Genomic DNA, 20,862 nt, shown 5'->3' with positions numbered 1-20,862 from the left:
TGTTGGTCTGCCTCTGAGTTTTGGTCGTCTATAGTATTTTTGGGTTTTTTTGCCGTTATACACGGTTTATATATCATGGTTAACAGCCAATCAGATTGCTTAAATTGATCTGTCCATTTTATAAACCATTCCTAACTGTGTTTTCACGCGTTTATAATCAAATGAAAATAAGAATCATTGTGTTCCATTACTTTAAAATGAGCCATTTGTATCGCATGTAGAGCGGGTCCTCTCCCATGGAGCCATGTTTTTGGCCGTAGTTCTCCTACATGCTTGCCACACATGACAAATTTTAGGTCTGCGACCTCAGTGCTAGATGACACTAAATTCTTCACACTGGACCTTTTGATAGAGACATAGTAGTCCTTTTTTTAAAAAAAAGTGTTGCAAGTTATTGTTTTTGTCATTTCTGAATGTTTATCTGAAATTTAAAGTATCTCGAGACATTAATAAAATGTAAAGGGTGTCAGGCTAACACCACAGTGCAGCAGCTCAGAAAACAAGTTCATTCTAATAGACATCTGTTGTGTTGATTCTGCAAAGTTCTTCTTGAAGTGACCAGGGCCTTTGTGAATATAAAAGAGAGAGAGAGTGAGGAAAACAAAAGGAGTTCAGCCTTTTTAATTTTTTTTTTAACATAAAGGTTAGACTGAAATACAATAGCCAATCTTTGTTACTATTAAAAGCTAAATAGGTTCAGGCAGCATACTGCTTGTTGGACGATTACATAATATTATATACTAGTATACTTCTAATCCACTGGAAATAATTGTGTTTGTAATGTCGAACAACAATTATGGTAAATCACTGTGTTTTTGGACAGTTAATTAGTAAAGATATATCATTTCACACACAAACACAATATCACAGGTTGCTTTAATTATAAAACTTTGATGAACACAAACTCACTTACTAACACGCACACACACACACACACAGGCACACAGTGTTTAGTCTGTCAGTACTATAATGTGTTTATGTGGCTAGGAGTGTTTTAACTTACAAGCATGTGTTTCCTTAGTGTTTTCCTGTCTGCCACAATACATGTAATGTAGAGCCTTCCTCATGTTACTCTTCTTCCTCATCCTCCACCTCTATTTCACCTCCTCGCATCCTCTTCCTCTACTTCCCTTCATCTCCCTTTACTTCCTTTCGTCCTCCTCTTATCATCCTCATCAGGCTGCTTTATTATGCAAATCAGTGTTGGATCAGATCACTTAATTAAGCTTTACTGTGCCAGTTTGCGCGTGCGCTTGCACACGCACACTAACACACAATCACATACACATGGTAACTTTCTTTCACACAGACAGAAACTGCTGTTGGTTGTGTGCTATGATTAGTATTCTAGACTCTGAGTCTCACACACACACACACAATGCATCTAGGCAGCAGAAGCGTCTCTTTGAGTGTGTATAGATAAACAGACTTGAATAGAAGGGTCTCTCCAGGCCATTAGCCTGCAGTTAGCACCACAAACTCCAATCTGGCCCTCCACATCACTGCAGCTGATGAAGCCAACTGCTTCATTTCTATGGCTGCTGAAAACGCAGCTTATGAGGTCAATGAGGCGACGATAAACCTGAGCATCGGGTTCAGATTTTGATCTGGTGGCCCATTTTTAGATGCTCTAGGAAAGCTAGATGAGAAATGTTGCTATTTTTTTTTTCCTCACAGAGCTGGTTTGTTGCTAATTTTGGTGAGAAATTTGAACTGAGATTGAACTTAAAATGGGGAGCTTTAAACATCCCAGAATCGATCAGTAACAAAATATTTTGCCACATTTTGAGCCATGTCGTTATACAGATTTGGCTTTCTGGGATGGAAACAAACATTAAAAACCTCCACTGTATAAAAAGTAAACAATTTGTTTGACATTTAAAAAGTTGGTGTCTAGGCTCCCTCAAATGTTCAGACAAATTGAAAGATCACAAAATTACCTAACTTATCTTCCCAAATTCAGTCAACTTAAAATTTTAAAGCCTCCCCCGACACTAACATTAAGTCAAAACAGAGTTTCTTTCTGCAGTGCGTATACTATGTTTTATTCCCTAAAAGCATGCAAGACACTTTCTAGTCAGTTCCATTTTCAAATGTGTCTATAATGAGCTCATTCTGTGAAACACTGCAAGATTCTCTGATATTACACCTTTTTTAAATAGATTACCCCTGATCCATAGAGTGTGCCCATTTCATAATTTTCCAGCTAAGAATGATGAATTCAAGCAGTTACAGGACTCTCAACAAATCAACAATGACACCACTAAATACTGCACGTTGCTGCTATTATCCCACCTGATCCTTCCTCTAACTCTGCTGTGCCAGCACAAAACTACAATGACCACAATATAAAATCATCAGCAATTACGACCTTAAGAGCTGAGAGGCCATTACAGGCCTTTGTTAAATTCTGATTAGCTTTGGTAGCTCTAATCAAAACTCCTTAAAAGGTTTAGTTTGCATAGTTGTTGTGTCGCTGGAAACTTACAGATGTACAGAATCACTTCTCTGCCCAGACAGGCAAGCAGCAGCACATCGGTTCACCATACTGACATATGAATAAACTGCAATGTGTTCCCAATGTGATCATGATGGCAAATGAGACAGTAATTGAACATAAGGGAGACAGAATGCATAGCAATTTGCCTCAAGACAAAACGTATCATTTTTGATGACTGCTTTCATTTATATCTCTGACAAAAATGAGTTCATTTTTATCGGGTTAGGGACATATTAGCTTTAACAAATTGATTGTAATTCAGCGTAATGGATGTCACTTTGTCTGTTAGAGAGAACTGGAGCCTTCAGTTTATTAATGTGTCTTCTTTTTCCGTGACATATGCACGTGCTATGGCTATCTCAGGTTATTTATGTATTGCAGCTGCTTGTGTCTGATATTTTGTGCCAAAATTCAGTCTTTAAAATTCGAAAAAATAGGCCATAAATCCTTGAAACAGAATTTAACACGTAACACTTTCCACTGATATCCAGATGGATTGTAATAAGATCATTATCGCATTGTTGACAATGTAGCTTTGCTTGCAATTTTATGTACTTCCTCATTAGTCAACAATGCGTCTGTGTCATACCATGATGCACTATTTTGAAACAATGACATAATTATCTGGCAGTGAAAATTCCCCACCAAAATGCACCACAGTTTCATAAAAAGACTTTGACCTTTTCCAGATTTCTGTAGCTTGTTACTGGTTTGCCCAAAGGGGGATTTCATGGCAGGGGGTGAGATGTTTACTGTTGCCATGTTTCCAGTTACATTACAAGTGGCTCCGGATAAGACCGCCAGCCAAATGCCTAAACTGTCAAAGTAAATAACTTTTCCATTTCAAAGAGAGCTATTCCAATTAAGGGAAGAAGGATGGAGCGAAAGAAAGAGAGGGGAAAGCCACAGAAAAGAACTGGAGGAGGTTGGGCAGGATGAAGGGGGAGGTGGAGATGGAGGAAGATGGAAGAGGAGGAGAGAGGGAGTAAAAGTCATTGGAATCTTGTCAGATTAAGAAAGAAAAGAGGCGGAGGTGGTATGGAAACAGGAAATCAGTTGTTGGGTCAGCGTTCTGCTGTGAGTGAGAGAGAAAGACTGAGAGTAAGGCTTTGGGTTAGGCTGACATAAAGACACAGGTCAAGGGAAGAGGCGCTTTCCCACTTTCCCTGTGAAACACCAATCAATTTCCAAGGAATCAGTAAGGTCAAATTCAAGAGGACAGGAGTCATGTGAGAATTAACATGTGGGGTATAATCTAGGGTCACATTTTTCTGATGATACGGTATATTCTATTAAAGAAGTATTTCTCTGCTGGAAAGACAGTCTTTTTATAAACTGATCTGTCCATGCAGTCGAAATACAAAAACTCTTCAGATAGTGGTGCAACATGGCTGTCTGGAAACAAATTATCTTGAATTACAGGCAAACAGTACACTCAAATATGTTTCTGAAAACATTTTAGGTGACAAAAAGGCAATGCAGTAATAGAAACTTGGTTCATATTTGATCAGCAGTTTACTTTTACTGTTTTGCTTTTTTTTTCTCTCTGGTTTTACAATACAGGAACAATATATAGCAACATCCTGTTCACAAATTCTCATTTTACAGCCGGACAGTGCACTAAAGTATGTTTTAGGCAAGAAAAAGGCAACGCAGTAAAATGATTTTGGTTTATATTTTATCAGTTTGTCTTAGTTGTACTGTGAGATCCCAGTATTTTCAGCTTCTGTTTTTACGATACAGGGGAGCTGTCACTCTCTCGATCTGCTTCTATGCTCTCTGTGTCCTCAGTGGAGTGCATACAAAAATGTGAAAATCCAATATTTAGCTTGGGCAACAGCCCCAGAGAAGGGAGCATCTGAGCATTGGTAAAGTATTATTTTTAAGGCTTATCTATGTTTCTAATGAGATTCGTAATTATTTGTGATTACAGAGTTGCTGTTATTTCTTCACAGAGTGACTGCAGATGAAAAACTGATTTTGTGAGACTGAGCTAAAAAGCTCTTAAAATTGTTAAATTGTATTTGCTTTATACTCAGCAGGGTAGACAATAAATTATTGTTAGTTGTCTCCAGAATGTGTCCCATTCAAAAGATGCAATGTAAAAGAAAATCGGGTCTCACCAAGGTCAGGTCAGGTTTTCAACTCACATGTAGTAAAAAAGAGAGATGTGCATGTGACCACTAGACCATCCAGCAGTCACGTTAATTATTGATGAGGGTGTCCCATGACCTAGACTATTGATTGAGCAAATTGCAGCCCCAGTTATTTCACAACCACCATATCATGTGGCTTCTGTAGCTGTATGTGTGCACATGTGTGTGTAAATGCAGTGTTCTGCTCTTTAAAAGTGAATGAAGATATTGTGTTTCAGCTGTCATTATGCAGAGAAGACATTGTGTTATACCCCTGTGAGTGTGTGAGTATTAGCAAGAATTTCAACTTGAATGCATGTTTGTGTGTGTGAGAGAGATGTCTGTGTATCACAAAGGACTACTTACAGGGATACAGTGATACAGGCCTTACATGTTGTTCCTGCTGCTGTTATTGATTTGAAAATAAATAAAAGATGATTCAGGGGGATAACCTTCATATTCCTCTCTTCGGCAAATATTTCATTTTCTCTTTATTTGTTAAGGCTGTGATGCTCCTGTGACGTGTGTCTCTGTATGTGTGCTACTTCCACATGTGCGCGCGCGCACACACACACACACACAATGTATCTAGGGATCTTTTAATTTATCACACATATTCTGTCATCTGAAGAGTTGCTGTTTTTCCTCTCCTGGGGCACATACACACACGTTACCACACATGGCATCGTACTATATCCACTCATGTCCCTGCATACACTGCTGGTGAATGTCAGTGTAACACAACTCGCTTCTCCTCTAGATGAGTAGTTAACCTCCTGCGAGCCGAATCTGATTTTACCATCAGCCTCTGTCAGAGCTGCTTTTTATCCTGGCAGACACACAGGGAAGAAACTGGGCCTTTATTATCCTTTTCCAACTGTTATAAAAATATTTTTAGGGTTTGCGGTCAAGAAAATACAACATATCACTATACTGTCATATGAAAACCTCATACCGTAAGTGCAGCCTCGGTTATTGATTTTTACATTGAAAGTTTATGGGATCCTCTCTGTGCCTAATAAGTTTCACGGCTGTGTTACGCGCTGAAAAGTCCCCGTATATTTTTAACTTTCAAGTGGAAATGAGGCTGTTTTTCTTACGTTTGTGGAGTGTTGACTTGCCAGAGTCATTCGTTCAAGTCTAGTGAGATGTTAAGCTCCTCCAGCAGTTGCAGAGAGGCATGCTTAAAGGATGAATGTGGTCATATTCTATTTTTCCCTTAATATTAACAAATTGATCCTACTAGAAAGTATTTTTAGCATGGCTAAAGAATTATACAGCACATTCCTCTGTGCTATATGCCTCCATTTGTCCAGAAACTATTAAAATCACATTTGTGAACCACATTATTGCGCAGGGTGACTTGTTCTTTCATTACAACGAGCCTGGGCTATTTAGTAGTGTTGTCACTATACTTCATTTTATACTAGAAATTTATAACTTAATGCAATACCTTGTGAAATATCAATATTCAATACAATGTTTGATACCACAAGTAAAAATTGGCATTGAGGGATGAAACTATACCTTTTTAGGGGAAAAACAAAAACAAAGGAAAACATGACAACAATGATTTTTCTTTTTTTGTTTTTCAGGAGAGAACGGCAGATGACTATAATAAACCAAGCGGCAACCTCCAATTAAAACTAAAATGATACTGAAAGTGCCAAAAACTCTAGTTCATCTCTCTACTGTTCAGGAGGCTGCCTCCAGAACAGTAGATCCTAGGGGTGTGAATGTTTCAGTATCTCACAGTTCGATTCAATTTCAATTCTTGGGGTCGTGATTCGATTCAGAATCGATTCTCGATTCAAAATGATTTCCGATTCAAAATTGATTCCAGATTCAAAATATAGGAGGTGTAATTTCAGGATATGCTCAGGTCTGTTTTGCCAGTGGCATATTATGTTATGAAAGCAAAGTGTGTATGAAATTATCGAGGTTTTATTATGTACAAGCTTTTTTATTGTAGAAAACCTTTCTGTTGGGAATCAGAAAGTGAAAAAATAAACATTGTAATTATTATAGGGGCAACCAGAGTTTATCCTAATGCACTAGGCGCTACCAATAACACAGAGCGATAGATACAGCAGGATTAGGCCAATCACAGTGCAGTTTGCTCCAGATGACATGCGGCATACGTAAGCGGGTACAAAGCGTCGGATCGTCATCCGATTGGTGGACAAGACCAAACAAACCTCTGACCGCTCCAAAGGGACTATGGGAAACCAATATGGCATTTAGCATCCAAGCTAATGTACTTTTATCATCGAAATATGGATAAAATATGGATGGAAGACACCCAATATCAGATTTATCATTATGGATTTATTGAACAAGGTCCCGTAAAAACACCCAAATTCCCAGGCTGGATACTGAGGCTTTTAAAAGAGCTACGATGCATTGGAGACATCCCTCTGCACAGGACAGCCAGCAGCTTTCACTGGCGAAAAAAGTAACATGATCCAACAAATGGTGTCAAAACTATTAAGACTTTTCAAAAATATAAACATTTTAGAGGGTTAAGAATATAATAATTGATGTTTAGGATTTTGGAATTGATTCTGAATCGTTAAAAACGAGAATTGAGATTCTTTTGTGAATTGATATTTTCCTCCACTCCTAATAGATCCCCAGAGACATCCATGTTAAAATACCTAACTTTAGAGCAGAAATAATATTTACAGCCTGGTGCGCATATTTAGGGGCAGCACCGATTTTCAGTTGGATCCATCCCTCACTTAGCCACAACACCAGCCTCTCGCCCAAATATGGTCACTTTTGGCTAAAAAAAAAAATCAAGACCATGACATCCAAAATGCGGAGTTTGAGTCTTCAAAATAGCAGTCCACAAACCACTGGGTGACAACATGGTAGCTACATCCACTGTTTATTCAGTCTGTGAAATAAACATTAACAATAAGAGAGAGCGAGATTGCTGCTACTACTGATGTGATACTGCAGAAAATGGTTGTTGACACAGTTTCAAATATGCAGAATCCCTAAATATCCCTATATACATATATATACAAGTATATATAAATTGATATTCATGACAACACTACTATGTCGTTTGAAATGTAACGAACTCCTATTTACATGAGTAGTCACTAAAGCTCAAAATGTGTATTCATCCACAGCTGAAAATAGTCTCCAACAAACACACCATTTACCTAATTGTGAGTATTGTTTGCTGAAAACCACAATGACCCAATGTCTTAGTAGTTAATCTATAGTTTAACCCCCCCCCCTTCCTCCCCATATATGTGGCCAAGAGACACAGACAGATTTGGAAAGTCTAGACACACCAAAAAAACACTCTCCAGAATGATATCATGAATATGACTTGGGACATCTGAATATGAAAACTGAAAGTAATACCTTTCCCAGTGAATATGAATATTTCCAAAATTGATTAGTTAATCCGCAGTGAGGCCAGTGCCAGGATTTAGTGCGTACGGTGACTAAATGGAAACAGATCCACTTGGACTGGAGCCCAGTGGTTAAACTGTCCATGGAACACAGTGAAGGGATCTTTGTTTGGTGTTATCCAGGGGTGAACCGTTAGGGGCATGTGTGCTCTGTCAAAGGTTGTTTATGGATTGAGGGATCAAATCTCGGTCTGCCACTGTTCTGAGATGAATTCATTTCAACTTTTGTCTGTTTATCCACACTTCTGTTTTATGTTCCTCATGCATTTCTGCTGACCCAGCGGCTATCTCGCTGCTTCTGTTACCTGATTGGCTGGGGCCGCTGGCTGTCAGGTCTAATTTCCTGGTGTGTCCTCCAATCAGGGTGGTCTGTTTTGTGTGTGTCAGCAAGTGTTGTGGTTGTCATTCCATCAGTAGGATTATATTGGTCTGTTTAAACCCGCTTCACATTCTATTACTCTCTCTCCCACACACGCACACATGCACACTGTAAAGGGGGGGTAGAGGAGTGTTTGGTGCAGCATGGGACCTTGGCGTGCCAGTGTCAGTGATGGATATGGCAGTAGTATCAGCAGTGTTGGCTTTTGCAGAAGTGTGTTGTCCACCCCTGGGATCTGTCAGACCTGTTCTGCTGAGCCCACACATTCTGCTGGCTCGCTGCTATTGGTGCTAGCCATTTTTTTAATCTAGCGAGCGTGTGCATGTCTGTGTGTGTGTGTGTGTGTGTGTGTGTGTGTGTGTGTGTGTGTGTGTGTGTGTGAGAGAGAGAGAGAGAGAGAGAGCAGGCTTGTTTGTTTCCGTATGCTTGCAACAGTATCAGATTACTGTAAAAGTTTCATGTATGCATTTGAATAAAAATTAGATGATTGTTGAATTATTTATTGCATAATTAATCAATACAGGCTTGGTTGTCTGTGGGAAGCCTTTTGCTTTTTAAAGTACCATGCTGTTCACCAAACTAGATTTAAATGTTGTTTCAGATGCTCTTTTGCAAAACACAGTCACATTTAAAGACATTGAATTCTGTCATTTTTCTAAAATAACAGATGGATGTTGTTTTAATCCTGTAACTGTTATTTAGATTTTCAGTTACTGTGTCCTAGCTGCAGAAATACCTGTAGTGTTTGGGAGTACAGCACTGTTGGCGTCAAGCCCTGCTGTCTATGGACAGTATAATGGACTTTTCCTTCATGGATACAGACTTTTTTAGGGAAGGGGAGAGAATAGATTTACTCAAGTGTCGTAATTTTTCATTTGAAGTTTTTTCAAATAACTTTATATAACTTTATACTTTAATGCCTAAATTGACAAATGCAGATGCATACACATTTTTCTTGTATCCAGTTATCTTGTAGGAGATAGTTCTGTGGAAAGGAAGTCAGAGCACTATAGGTAACACACTACTTTTAAAAAAGGTTGAACTAGTTCTGTACCGAATGCCACTTTTTAATGCTTAAAAGAGCAAGAAGGGCACACAAAAAAGTAAGGATTAGGCAATTCCACTTTAAAATTAGGCAAGGACTTTGCAATCCTAGCTCCACATGGCTCTATGTGCAGTTTATTTAAAATCACTATTTTCACAGAACAAGATCAAAATGTGCTTCACTGAAATAAAACTGGTTTAAAAAAGATCATAAAAACATTAGTTTATTTATCATTTTTCTATGCAGCAGTGCTGCTGAAATAACAGTGGAAAGACTGACTGGGCTTAGACTGAAATGTGCATTGTTTTTGGAAATATGTCTCATGAAATCTCTAGAAGTGTATGATTTAACTTTTTCACCATGACCTCGTGTTAGAAAGTAAACAAAAATAAAAAAGAATATGATGTAGAATCACAATACTTGTAGAATTACACTTACTACTACTGTGAGCTTGAAAATAGTGTCAAATTGGGAGATAAGCATACTGTCCTAGCCCAAGCTTTTTGTAGGTTTCAGTACTTTGTATGTCATCATCAAGTTGAGAAAAGATGACAGTGGGATCAACCTGTGATAGAAGAGAAGAAAAGAGAAGAGAACACAAGAGTGTGATGGAGTTAAATTGGTAGAGAATGGAGATAAAAAACACGAGGGAAAGTTGCGTTTCATCTTTCTTCCTACACAGACTCACAAACACACTTACACATGCAGTATGCAGTACTTTGCACAGGTGGAGTGTCACCCTACTTGCACAGATTGCAACAGATTTGTGGTGAGTAGGAGTTAAAAGAGCTGCTGAGTGCACATTTAACACCACAGATATTTAAAGAGAATAGTCCTTTTATCTGAGGGGACAATTTGCATTATTCATGTTGTGCCTTCTGAGAGATGAAGAGAGCGAGAAATAGAGACAAAGACATTTCCGAGAATTATTGTTTTTTTTTCCCCAGCAGTCAGTGGGTTCTTGTTACATTAACAGCAGATTTACATGCAGTCCTCTTCTCACAGTTTGTTAATGTGTGTGTGTGTGTGTGTGAGTGCGTCCCTCATATTTCAATTTTTGTTTGTTGTAGGTGCTCCGATGAAGAATGCAGCGATTAGACAGCGATTGATGTGCTGGTTCAGCTTGACACTCATGCGTCTGTCTGTGTTCTTTTGTCTCCAGTGTGCAGGGCCGGCTTCTACAAATCCACACTTGGGAATATGGAGTGTTCAAAGTGTCCCCCTCATAGTTTCTCCCACCATGAGGGGTCGCTGCACTGTGGCTGTGAGAAAAACTACTTCCGTGCTGAAGGGGACCCTGCCTCCATGGCCTGTACCCGTAAGTGTGCTTTCATACCACAGTTAGCTCAACATTTGGGGCTCTTTGATATGTTATATGAGGAGTCAGTGGCATCCTTCCTCCCTTTCCACAGCATCAGATAACTGACTGAAAACACCCTCCAATGTGGTGTGGGAGGATTTTTCTCATTAGCCCGTAAAACATGCAATGAAACCTGTCTTAACCTTGCCTTGAAGAAATGCTGAAAGCCATTAATTTGGCTGTCACCGAGTTATAACATGCTGTAAATGCTTTCAGATGCTTTACACATTAAATAATTTTTTGCAGAGTACCATGTTTGTCTATGCTTCATACTGTTGTACATGTACTTATGTGAAACACAAAAAGCTATTTGAAAAAAGAGCTTTTGTGTATACATAATGAGTATGTTTACATGCACAAAATACTCCAGTTTTTGCCTTTAATCCAAAAAAGACAATATTCCTACTAAGCTGTCATCTAATGAAAATAAATACTCCAATAATATTACTGTTTACATGCAGCCGTGCATACTCTGATTAACATGCCTTAACATGTCATTTATCGAGTCAAAATATGGAAAAGTAGAATATGGAGCCATTTGTTATTTGCTTCTTTGCAACCAAATAAGATTTTTTCACAGTTTTCACAGTTGCTTGTAACAGACTTGTTGGACTCACACCTTTATTTTTTCACCTTCATGTACATGTTGGTGTTGCAATATGTGCACATATCCAAAAACCTAACTCTCTTATAAAGTTTAGGTGTGTTTCTCCTTCTGACCAGAAATGCATCTCTACCTTACAGCCTTGCAAACTGTTGGCGAGTTGGTTTGTTTATAATGTATCCATGACAGTGTACAGAGCTGACTGTAAATGGACAACAGGAGATGTGTCACAAATGACAGTGAAAAATCAATTTGTGATGCATTTTCCAAATTGGCTATATAGATGCCCAAATAATTCTCCTAAAACTTGAATAATACCGGCATATCCCACGTCTTAATTGCAAAATATTAAATTTGGAAAACTGCGTTAATAGTAAACGGAATATGCTGTTTATATGTCCCATCTTAAATTCAATAATAGGGTAATATTGGTATGCATGTAACTGTAGCCATTGAGTAAATGCAAATTTAATCTAAAAGCTTCTCATGTCAACAGTCTTAACAGTGTTTACAGTGTGTTTTTTCTGCTTAGCAGGATCTCATTTATAGGTGAATTTGTACGCATAATGCAGATGAAGATTGTTTCCCAATTCACCAGTAAAAATAGCTTGCTATAAGAGCATTAACATTCCTTATTTATTTAAAGGTCACCAAAGCCACAGTTGCCCAAGAACCCTTTATCACCTTTCCAAACATGATTCTCTTTTGTCTCCCTCTGATGCAAATGGATTGCAGATGCAGATGCAGATGCCTCCTGCGAGCTTTCCAAAATGCATCCCCCATAAAACTATAAATCACTGCATTCCCTGATGTCAGGTTATGGATACATCCGTTACTAAATGGACTAGGAAGGGGGAAAAAAAAATAATGAAAAATTCCTGCACCGTGAGGAGAACAGTAGAAAATTCATATCAACGCCCACAGCCATAGAAAGAATCCTAATTAGAAAGACAGTCACGGCAGGTCCCTGTCGTGATTATCTCAGCGCCATCTTGTCAACTAGGCAGATTTCACCTCATTGGGACAGATTGAGCGACGCAAGGGCTGCAAATGAATAGATAAGTTGTTGGATGATAATGATCATGATTATACTGTTAGCGGTGGGATAGAGGTTGTTAGAATTGGATCTGGAAATTTGAAAATGTTGGCAGGAAAATGAGAATATTAAACTCTAAAAAAAAAGGAAGTACTTAAAAAAAAAGCTTTCAACAGTATGGTATTTCCTGCTGTATTCAGCATGGGACATTTATATAACAGCTGTCTTAACAGTCTATCAAGTATGTCTAGAATCAGCTCCACTAATGAAAAATGCATCGATACATACCCCTTCATCCCAAAGTGTTGCCTCCAAATTAGCACAAAAGTGCACAAAAAGTGCTGGTCTGCCCTGCTAATCACCACTATCGCTGTAACTTGCTGAAAGACACTTTGTTTCCCAAACTCTAGTAATCTCCAGTGATAAGCAGAAGGCTGAAAAGAGCCCAGAGAGAATTGCCTAAACATAAGTCTCTTTGTGAGGAATTGGAGATTACACACTCATCCTCTGTTCTTACGCACCATAATTCATGTCACATTTTAATCTTGATGTCAATGTATTATTTTGACATTTTGAATTAGTGCTTGATTGCCTGCACGTGTGCATGTGCATGTCTGTGCAGGTACTGTAATATCTTGTATGAATTACAGGTCCAAGATGTGGTCAGAGGAGTGCACTATATCAGTGAGGTATAGGACTCAGATTTATATCAAAGAAAATACAGCCTCACTATAAAAAATTAAATAAATAAAAAAACAGAGTGGGGTGATATAAGTTCTAGAGAAGTGATAGAAGTTCTTAATAATGGATATAGTTGATGATAAGCTGTTTTCTCTGAGGGGGGTTTTGTCTGTGTTTCTGAAATGAGTTCTGAAACAGTTTTGACAGTAGATCCTGATAAATTATTTGGTGTTTATTACTAACTAGGATTGTCTGAGAGCTTCTTGAATGTTAGAGCTGATGTCAATGGTTGAGAAAGATATCAGTTTTGTTGTGAGGTATGCTGCCTGATCAAAGCAACCTAATCAAATTTAATTCTGATGATACTAGCACGATGTCTTCTCGTGGCATTATTTCTCTTAAGACTCTGACATAAAATCATACAAAACCATAAATTGAGCTTTTTTTTTTTTTTTTACCACAAGTTTGAATGGTATTGGTGATTGTAATAACCTAACGTAGTAGGCTATTGCAGGGGTCTTTAATGATTTTCAGACCAAGGACCCCTTGTGCAGGGACCCCCTATGACATACATTGTCTAAAATTGACTATCACATAAAATTGGTTCTATAATAATGTGTAGGGTGACTTACCATGTCCTGTACTAACACATCCTTGTATGTTTGGTATTTGTTATTTAAAAGGGAACATAAACAGTTTAAAACATATATGTTACCATTTGATGCACCGTATCATATTACAGCTTAGAGCTAAATCGTATCTGCGTATCGTCCTTCGGCAGGTCAGAGCAAAGACACAGCACAATAACATGACAATATGAAGTTATACAAGAAGAAGACAAGAAGAAGAGACACAAACAATTAAAAAAACATACAATAGCACATGATATAAAGTGATACAAAGAAGAAGACACAAGACAGACAATACACCATAAAACTACCAAAAAAAGCTCATCGCATACAGTAACACAGTTAAAATCACAAGTCAATGCTTGTCAAGTTAAAACCAAGATATAAAGTCCAGAGTTCAAGGTCAGTGAGTACAGAGCTGAGTGGCTTTTAATGACTTTTGAAGGTGGTAAGTTTTATGGTGCATACAATAGTAATCTATTGAAATACTTATTGACAGGTTCATATATATTTATACATGTTTTTGGTTTTTTTTTTGCTGAGGCAGAAAGTCTCTCTCAAAAAGTTACAAAATTATCTATTGTGGCTTACAACAGTGTTGGAAAACTTGGAACAATGATACAGCTTATTGGCCAATATATTTCAATAGTATGTGAGTGTTAGCTAACTAGTTTTCTTTGCTGTGGTGCCGCACAGTGATTTAGTGTCGGCTAGCTAACATTATTGCACAAGAATTCATTGGTAACACTCAGCCTTTAATATTATTATTTTTTATTTGATTTTTAATGATAGATTCATGTTTATGAGTATTTTCAAATATATTTCAGTTTTTGAAAAAAAAAAAAAAAAAAACAAATAAACTTTAATTACCAAACAATATTTTGGATGCCCCCCTGCAGTAGCTCTAAAGGGCCCCTGAGGGATCACTGACCCCCTGCTGAAATCCCAGGGTCTAATGTAATAGCCTTTTGAGTATTGCCCATTAATGTGTCCTTATAGCATATTAAATTAATTTCATTATATGCTTTCAATTAAAAATTGCTTGTGACAGATTATTCAGTCTTGGAGCTGCAAAACTCTCTAACTTCAGAGGCATGTTAGAAGCACCAAACACGTCTTGAGAAATCTTCAATCTAGCTTTGTGAGACTTGCAGATACCCTGATGTCATTTTCTGATTTTCCCTGCAGCAAAACATTTGGTGTATTTTGCTTCTCGCACAAACACAGTCAAAGATACTGATAACCAAGACGGGAGCTGTGCATAACTTGGAAGTGAAGTAAATTCTTGTCAAGTCAAACAAACCAAACAAAGCATTTTATCTTGAGACACAACCCACTAAGCCCATTTCCGTCCTCCTCCTGCAACTTCTCAACAGAGTTATTTGGCAGTTTTGTTTTGTTCTCCATGTAATTACAGTCATAGCTTTGATATAAAAATCTGGAAATATTCAGAGAAATCTGTTTGTAATAAGACGTTTTTGCTTTTACACGTCAGTCTGAGTTTGACAGTCTTTTTTTTTATTGTGAAAGAGGCTGTGTCATGCCCTTTTCTTTTTCTCCTGATCTAAAAAGAGAGGAAAACAGCTACATTTTGAAGTACATTCTCAGACCCATATTAACTCAACCCTGATTTTTACCATAATTCAAATACAATTAGGTTGTATATACATTGTGTAGCATTCATTGCAATTTTCTTGAGTGAAAATATCCATGTAGGTATTTGGCACTTCAAAGACCTCAATAAATGGCTAGTTTCTGTCTGGAAAACTCATGTCCTGGAAAATCAGCAAACTTTTAATGCACACAAACTCCAGCCAATAAACCTTGTCCTTTTTTTAATAATCGTGTTAAATTCTTTAAGTTCATCTTAGATGCTGTGTGTATAGCACTTGTTGGATGACTTTACTGCTAAATCTAATTCCTTCTAATGTCATTGTGCGGCTTGACGTCTTTTTATCTCTTTCTCCCTTTTCCATCACTTTCTATTAATTACCTTTCTTCCCACCTTTTTTATTCCTAATACAAACATTCATTTCATCTTTTTTATCTAATGACCTCCTTTCTCCTCCTCTTCTCCTCCTTTTCCCTGTCTACCAGGACCCCCTTCAGCTCCTCGAAATGTGATCTCTTCCATCAATGAGACTTCCGTAATCCTAGATTGGAGCTGGCCAGAGGACACCGGCGGGCGCAGGGACATCACCTTCACTGTCCTCTGCAAACGGTGCCGCGGCAGTGCCGCTAATGGCAGTAATGGTGGCAACCTACGATGCGAGCCCTGCCGGAGCAATGTTCACTTTCTGCCTAGAGCCACGGGCCTCCACAACACCACGGTGACAGTGGGAGACTTGCTTGCCCACACTAACTACACCTTTGAGATTGAAGCGCTGAATGGTGTGTCATCGCTGGCACCCAAGATGAGGCAGTATGCCGCTGTCACCATCACCACCAACCAAGCTGGTGAGATATCACGGCAGATGGATAGATGACTAAGAGCATGTACTCAGATAATCACACTGATACTAAAGCCATCCCTTTTCAACCACATATTATTGTTATAAAAAGTCAAACGTTTTTTTTTCTTCAGACAAGCATGACACAGGGTGATTTTTATGAGTAGCTGCGCTTGTGCTGAAGGTATGGAAATGAGCAGACTCACTGAAGTATAATGCATTTTAGATGAAAGTCTCAAACTTGCAAACTTGAGACTGGCTTAAATTGTAACCGTTTCTAAGAATATGAGGGTACTACACACCCCAAGAGTCCTGACACTGTATGTCAGAGTTGGGACCAGGTCATTGTTTTCCAAGTCACAAACAAGTCTCAAGTCTTTACTCCCAACTCAAGACAGTCCATCACTTTAAGTTTTGAGTCCTAAACATATCATAATGGACTCTTCGCTAGATGTAATGACATTGTAAAGAAGGAGAAATAATATATCATATTTACAGAAATTATTAATGCTTTTAAAAATGTATATTAATTTGTTGGAACATGTTGATAAAACAACTACAGCTGAACTTCATCAAAATCATCATTTAATCTTTGGGCCTGGAGGAAGGCATCAAGTATTTTCAAGTCAAAAGGTTCAAGTCTATGTGAAGTCACAGGTCATTGATGTTAAAATCCAAGTTAAGTTGCAAGACTTTATTGATTTTGTCAATTCTGGTCTAAAAAATACAGCAGCCTCCTGAGCTGAAAAGTGAAACAAACACAGAAGCAACAAAAATTGCAGTTCTTTAAATGACCACTTGAGGCTGGCTCCAGGTGCAAGTCAATCACCATAGATAATTATGCATAACTTAAAGTTATGCATAATTAAAGAAGGGCCAATTTCAGTGACTGGCTATCTGCTGATAGTGTCCTCGTCTTCTCAGTCAGACCCCGAATACAATCACTTCTGGCTCCAAAAAACTAATTGGCCATAATGCCAGAATGGGAGTCTACAAACTGATGTGTAAATTCACGCTGGCTATGACCATTATTTATACAGTCTATACTCTAAAGGCATTAAATTTGTTTCTCCAAGTCATGTGACTTGAGTTAGCAGTTTTGGCATATATAGATATATTTATCAGTATTTGGTAACAATGCATGAAGTGCAAAGTGTATTTAAAATTTTACTGTGGGAAGAACCGCAAGTTTATGAAGGAAAAAAAAAAGAATTGTGACTATATAACACATGGATAATATGCAAGTACCTCTCTCCAAACTGCACCCCCTTTCTCTTTCTCCCTCCAAATATCGTTATCATATAATACACTAGCCTAAAGTTTATGTGCTCCAAACATATGCACACCAACCATCAGCTCTGGACATTTACAAGGCGATCCCAGGCCACTATTCTCTTGTTTAACGACTGGTATCGAATGTCTTCCTCCTTCACAAAAAAAAGAAAAATTTCATCTTTTTAACAGACACTCTTAACATGAGGATGGGCACCTAACACTTCCATCAATCTTTTATACAAATATCTCTCCACACATCAACTCCTGAGATGAATAACAAGGCAAATGGAAGTGGTGTTGTGAAATTCCAAGAGTAAAATAAATCTAGCTGCTGTAGAAAGCGCCAAACCTCAGAAATCCCTGACTTGAGTGAGGAATGCGCTAACGTCTGGCTGTAGTACATCAACTTATTCTTTTCCTTTTCTGCTCCCTTCCTCTGTTCTCTGGCACAGTTTGCCTTCCTGTTTGGTAATGTTTTGTGTCTGCAGTTTAATGTTTTTTTTTAATGTTTTCTCTCTCTTCATCTAAACACAGGATCCTTTATTCCTACCTATCACTCTTAAACCCCAACTCATGCCCTGTGATTCTCTTCATTATGTGTTTTCTCGTTTCTCTTTTGGGCTTTTTTTTGGTTCCAAACCTTGGGAGGTGAATAAGCACTTGGGAGGTGGTTTTTGAGCAGAGTGAACAGATGGGAGTTTCACTCATAAGTTGTCACACAGCGAGGTCAGACACTCCATCACATGGTTGATGATAGGCAGATGGCAAAAGCTGTGAATTTAAACAAGAGTGGTACATTTAGAAGCATTGTGCTTGGAGCCCTAGTTTGTTTGGATTTGAATTCAGCCATGGCACCTCCTTGTACCTGCTTTATTTCAGCAATATAAAAATTAAAACATAAAAGTTTCTTTGCAGATGCTATGACTATATGCATTTAGAATGAATCAGTGAGGCAGGACAGCACAGTCATTATCTTTGGGAGAAAGACTCAAACATACACATGCATGCACATGCACTGTAAGGGTAGATAAACTCCATCATACATATAACTTTGAGAAAAAACATGTTGGTGTGATTAATATGCAGATGTGAAAGGTTGTGTGCACTCAAAATACACATTCAGACAGATGTCATCTGTGTTTTCTCTGCGTTGTCACTGCTTGGCTGTATTAAAAGTGACAAGGTCCAGACATGACCTCTTTAAAGTGACAGGGCAGGGATGAGAGGTAAATATAGATTTTGTGTTTATGTGTGTTTGGTCACATACAGTACGTGCACACGTGTCTAGCCTGGAGATAAGGAAAGACTCATGTCATTCCTGTCATGTTGTTATGAGGGGAAAGGGCAATGGGGATTATAAGCTACACATATGAAGTAAAGAAATGAAAAAAAATGGTTTAGCAAAGCTTGGCTAGATTTTTTTATCGTAATCATTTTAATCTGTTAGTCACGAGAGTTTTCTCTTCGATTGGAATATGTATTGGATTTGAAGAAGACTTATTAACACTAAGAGGGGCTGTGTGTGCTCTGAATATTGAAAACCATCTTTAATGTATGCGTGATCATCAGAAGAGATGGATCTCCGTCCCTCCATACGATAAATCAAGCACACACATAGAAGCACGAAAACACTCACCACCATACCCACCGTCCGTATACCACACAGTCCTCTCCCTCTCTAAGAAATATCTCTGCCTGCAGCTGCACACTCTCCATCAGCTCTAAGAGTTTACAAGGATTAGGTATGTCAGTGCACTAGCCCCACCCGTCCATACACTTTCTCTCACGTAAACACACACACGCACGTACAGATGCCAAAGCTGTTAAAAGCTGGATTAAGTGTTTCCCTGGGAAGGAGGCTGAGTGTCCTGGCTGTGCTGTCAAGGTGCTGTCAGATAGCTCTCCTCCTTCCAACCTCCTTCGCCCCGACACTCATTGTCATAACTATGCAAACAACAGGGTAACTGTGAGCCACATTTAAAGTAGTCTAATATCAACAGTCTGAACTGCAGCTGAACTCAGTAGAATGTGACAAGAAGGAAACACAAGCACATACAGTATTATATATATATATATATGTGTGTGTGTGTGTGTGTGTGTGTGTGTGTGTGTGTGTGTGTGTGTGTGTGTGTGTGTATATATATGTATATATATATATATACCTGGATGAATCAATTCTTCACTTCCTTTTTGTTAACATGATGTGGTTGTTGGTGACCCAATTAAGTCCATATTTCACCCTAGTGTGTGTTAACATATCGATAATGTGAAGGTGGTATGGATCAATTGCTGTGCAGTCCAGAGGACTTTAAACAAAATGGTGTGATAAGAAGCCTAGGATGCTGACAAAAAAGAGATGACAAGTAAACAAATGTTTGAATCATGTTCCCGCTAGAACATGTCTGGTTGTTGTTGTTAAGATTTTGGTTAAAAAGCTTTTATTGATGATTTCTCTGGTAGAAAGTGTCCCTCTCCTCTATATTAGTCATCCCCAGGATGCAAGTACACTGCTACATGTAGCTACATGCTAACACCAGGGAAATATGTAATCTTGGCAGCCAGTCTTATTGGGCATAATTTCTTCCTGATTTTTGATTATATTTCTGCTGGAATATTTTTGGTTTGTCAAGAACCACAGTACAGAAGTCCCAGAAAAGCTGACCAGTCAGGGCAGACTGGGCCTTTTTTGGGAGGGTGCCTTAAAGATATAGCTTTGTGTCAGACAGATGATAAACACGGCTTTTACAGCACAAACTTTATGAGGAAAAGAAAATGCTTTTTGACCATTACATAAACATTGAAAACCTAAATACAAGTATGAACCTGGAAATGGCCACAATAGGTCCTCTTTAAGACATATGGACAGCATCTCTTTTTGTTAAATTCCCTAGCACTACTTCCAATAACCTACCATCACCTCCAATAGTCCACCAGTGTTGTACTGAATAAATAAATGTGTTTCAACAGCTGCATCATGTCTCCCGCATCCCAGGTGAATGACACTGAAGGCCAGTTTTTAAGGCCATCATGGGCCTGGCATGCTGTATCAGTTTTACAGTTACACCACAGACAGAAACAGAGAGTGACAGCAAATTAAGTGCTTGGCAATAGACATGCAGGGAGAGAGCGAGGGAAGCGAGGAGAAGGAAAAGAAGGAGGAGAGGAACTTGAAGCTGCCTCCAAGCGGCCCAGACACAGTAAATCATTACCACCATAAACCACAGAGCCAATAAAAAGCACAGCCTCACCCCGCTATCAGAACCAGAGGGAGAGGAGGAGAGGAGGAGCAGGGGGTATAGAAACAGATTCTCCCCATCTGGATTCATTACAGGAGAAA

At 38.5% G+C, this 20,862-nt stretch overlaps 1 protein-coding gene across 8 annotated transcripts in view; it reads left to right on the top strand.

Moving 5' to 3' along the window:
• The window catches only part of epha3 (eph receptor A3), a 248,960-nt gene that overhangs the window by 182,982 nt on the left and 45,116 nt on the right, over nt 1-20,862 (top strand). For 7 of the 8 annotated variants that reach the window (XM_088083094.1, XM_088083095.1, XM_088083092.1 and 4 more), the window contains 2 exons: nt 10,653-10,808; nt 15,898-16,257. In XM_088083094.1, the coding sequence (XP_087939220.1) occupies nt 10,653-10,808; nt 15,898-16,257 (516 nt within the window). The remainder of the gene's footprint in view (nt 1-10,652; nt 10,809-15,897; nt 16,258-20,862) is intronic. The other variant, XM_088083100.1, reaches the window with a different exon arrangement.

The sequence above is a fragment of the Plectropomus leopardus genome, chromosome 10 (assembly GCF_026936395.1).
Source record: "Plectropomus leopardus strain MGB_pleo_1.0 chromosome 10, ASM2693639v1, whole genome shotgun sequence".
NCBI lineage: Eukaryota > Metazoa > Chordata > Actinopteri > Perciformes > Serranidae > Plectropomus > Plectropomus leopardus.
Note: the sequence above shows the minus strand (reverse complement) of the source record. Positions and strands in the feature narration are given on the sequence as shown.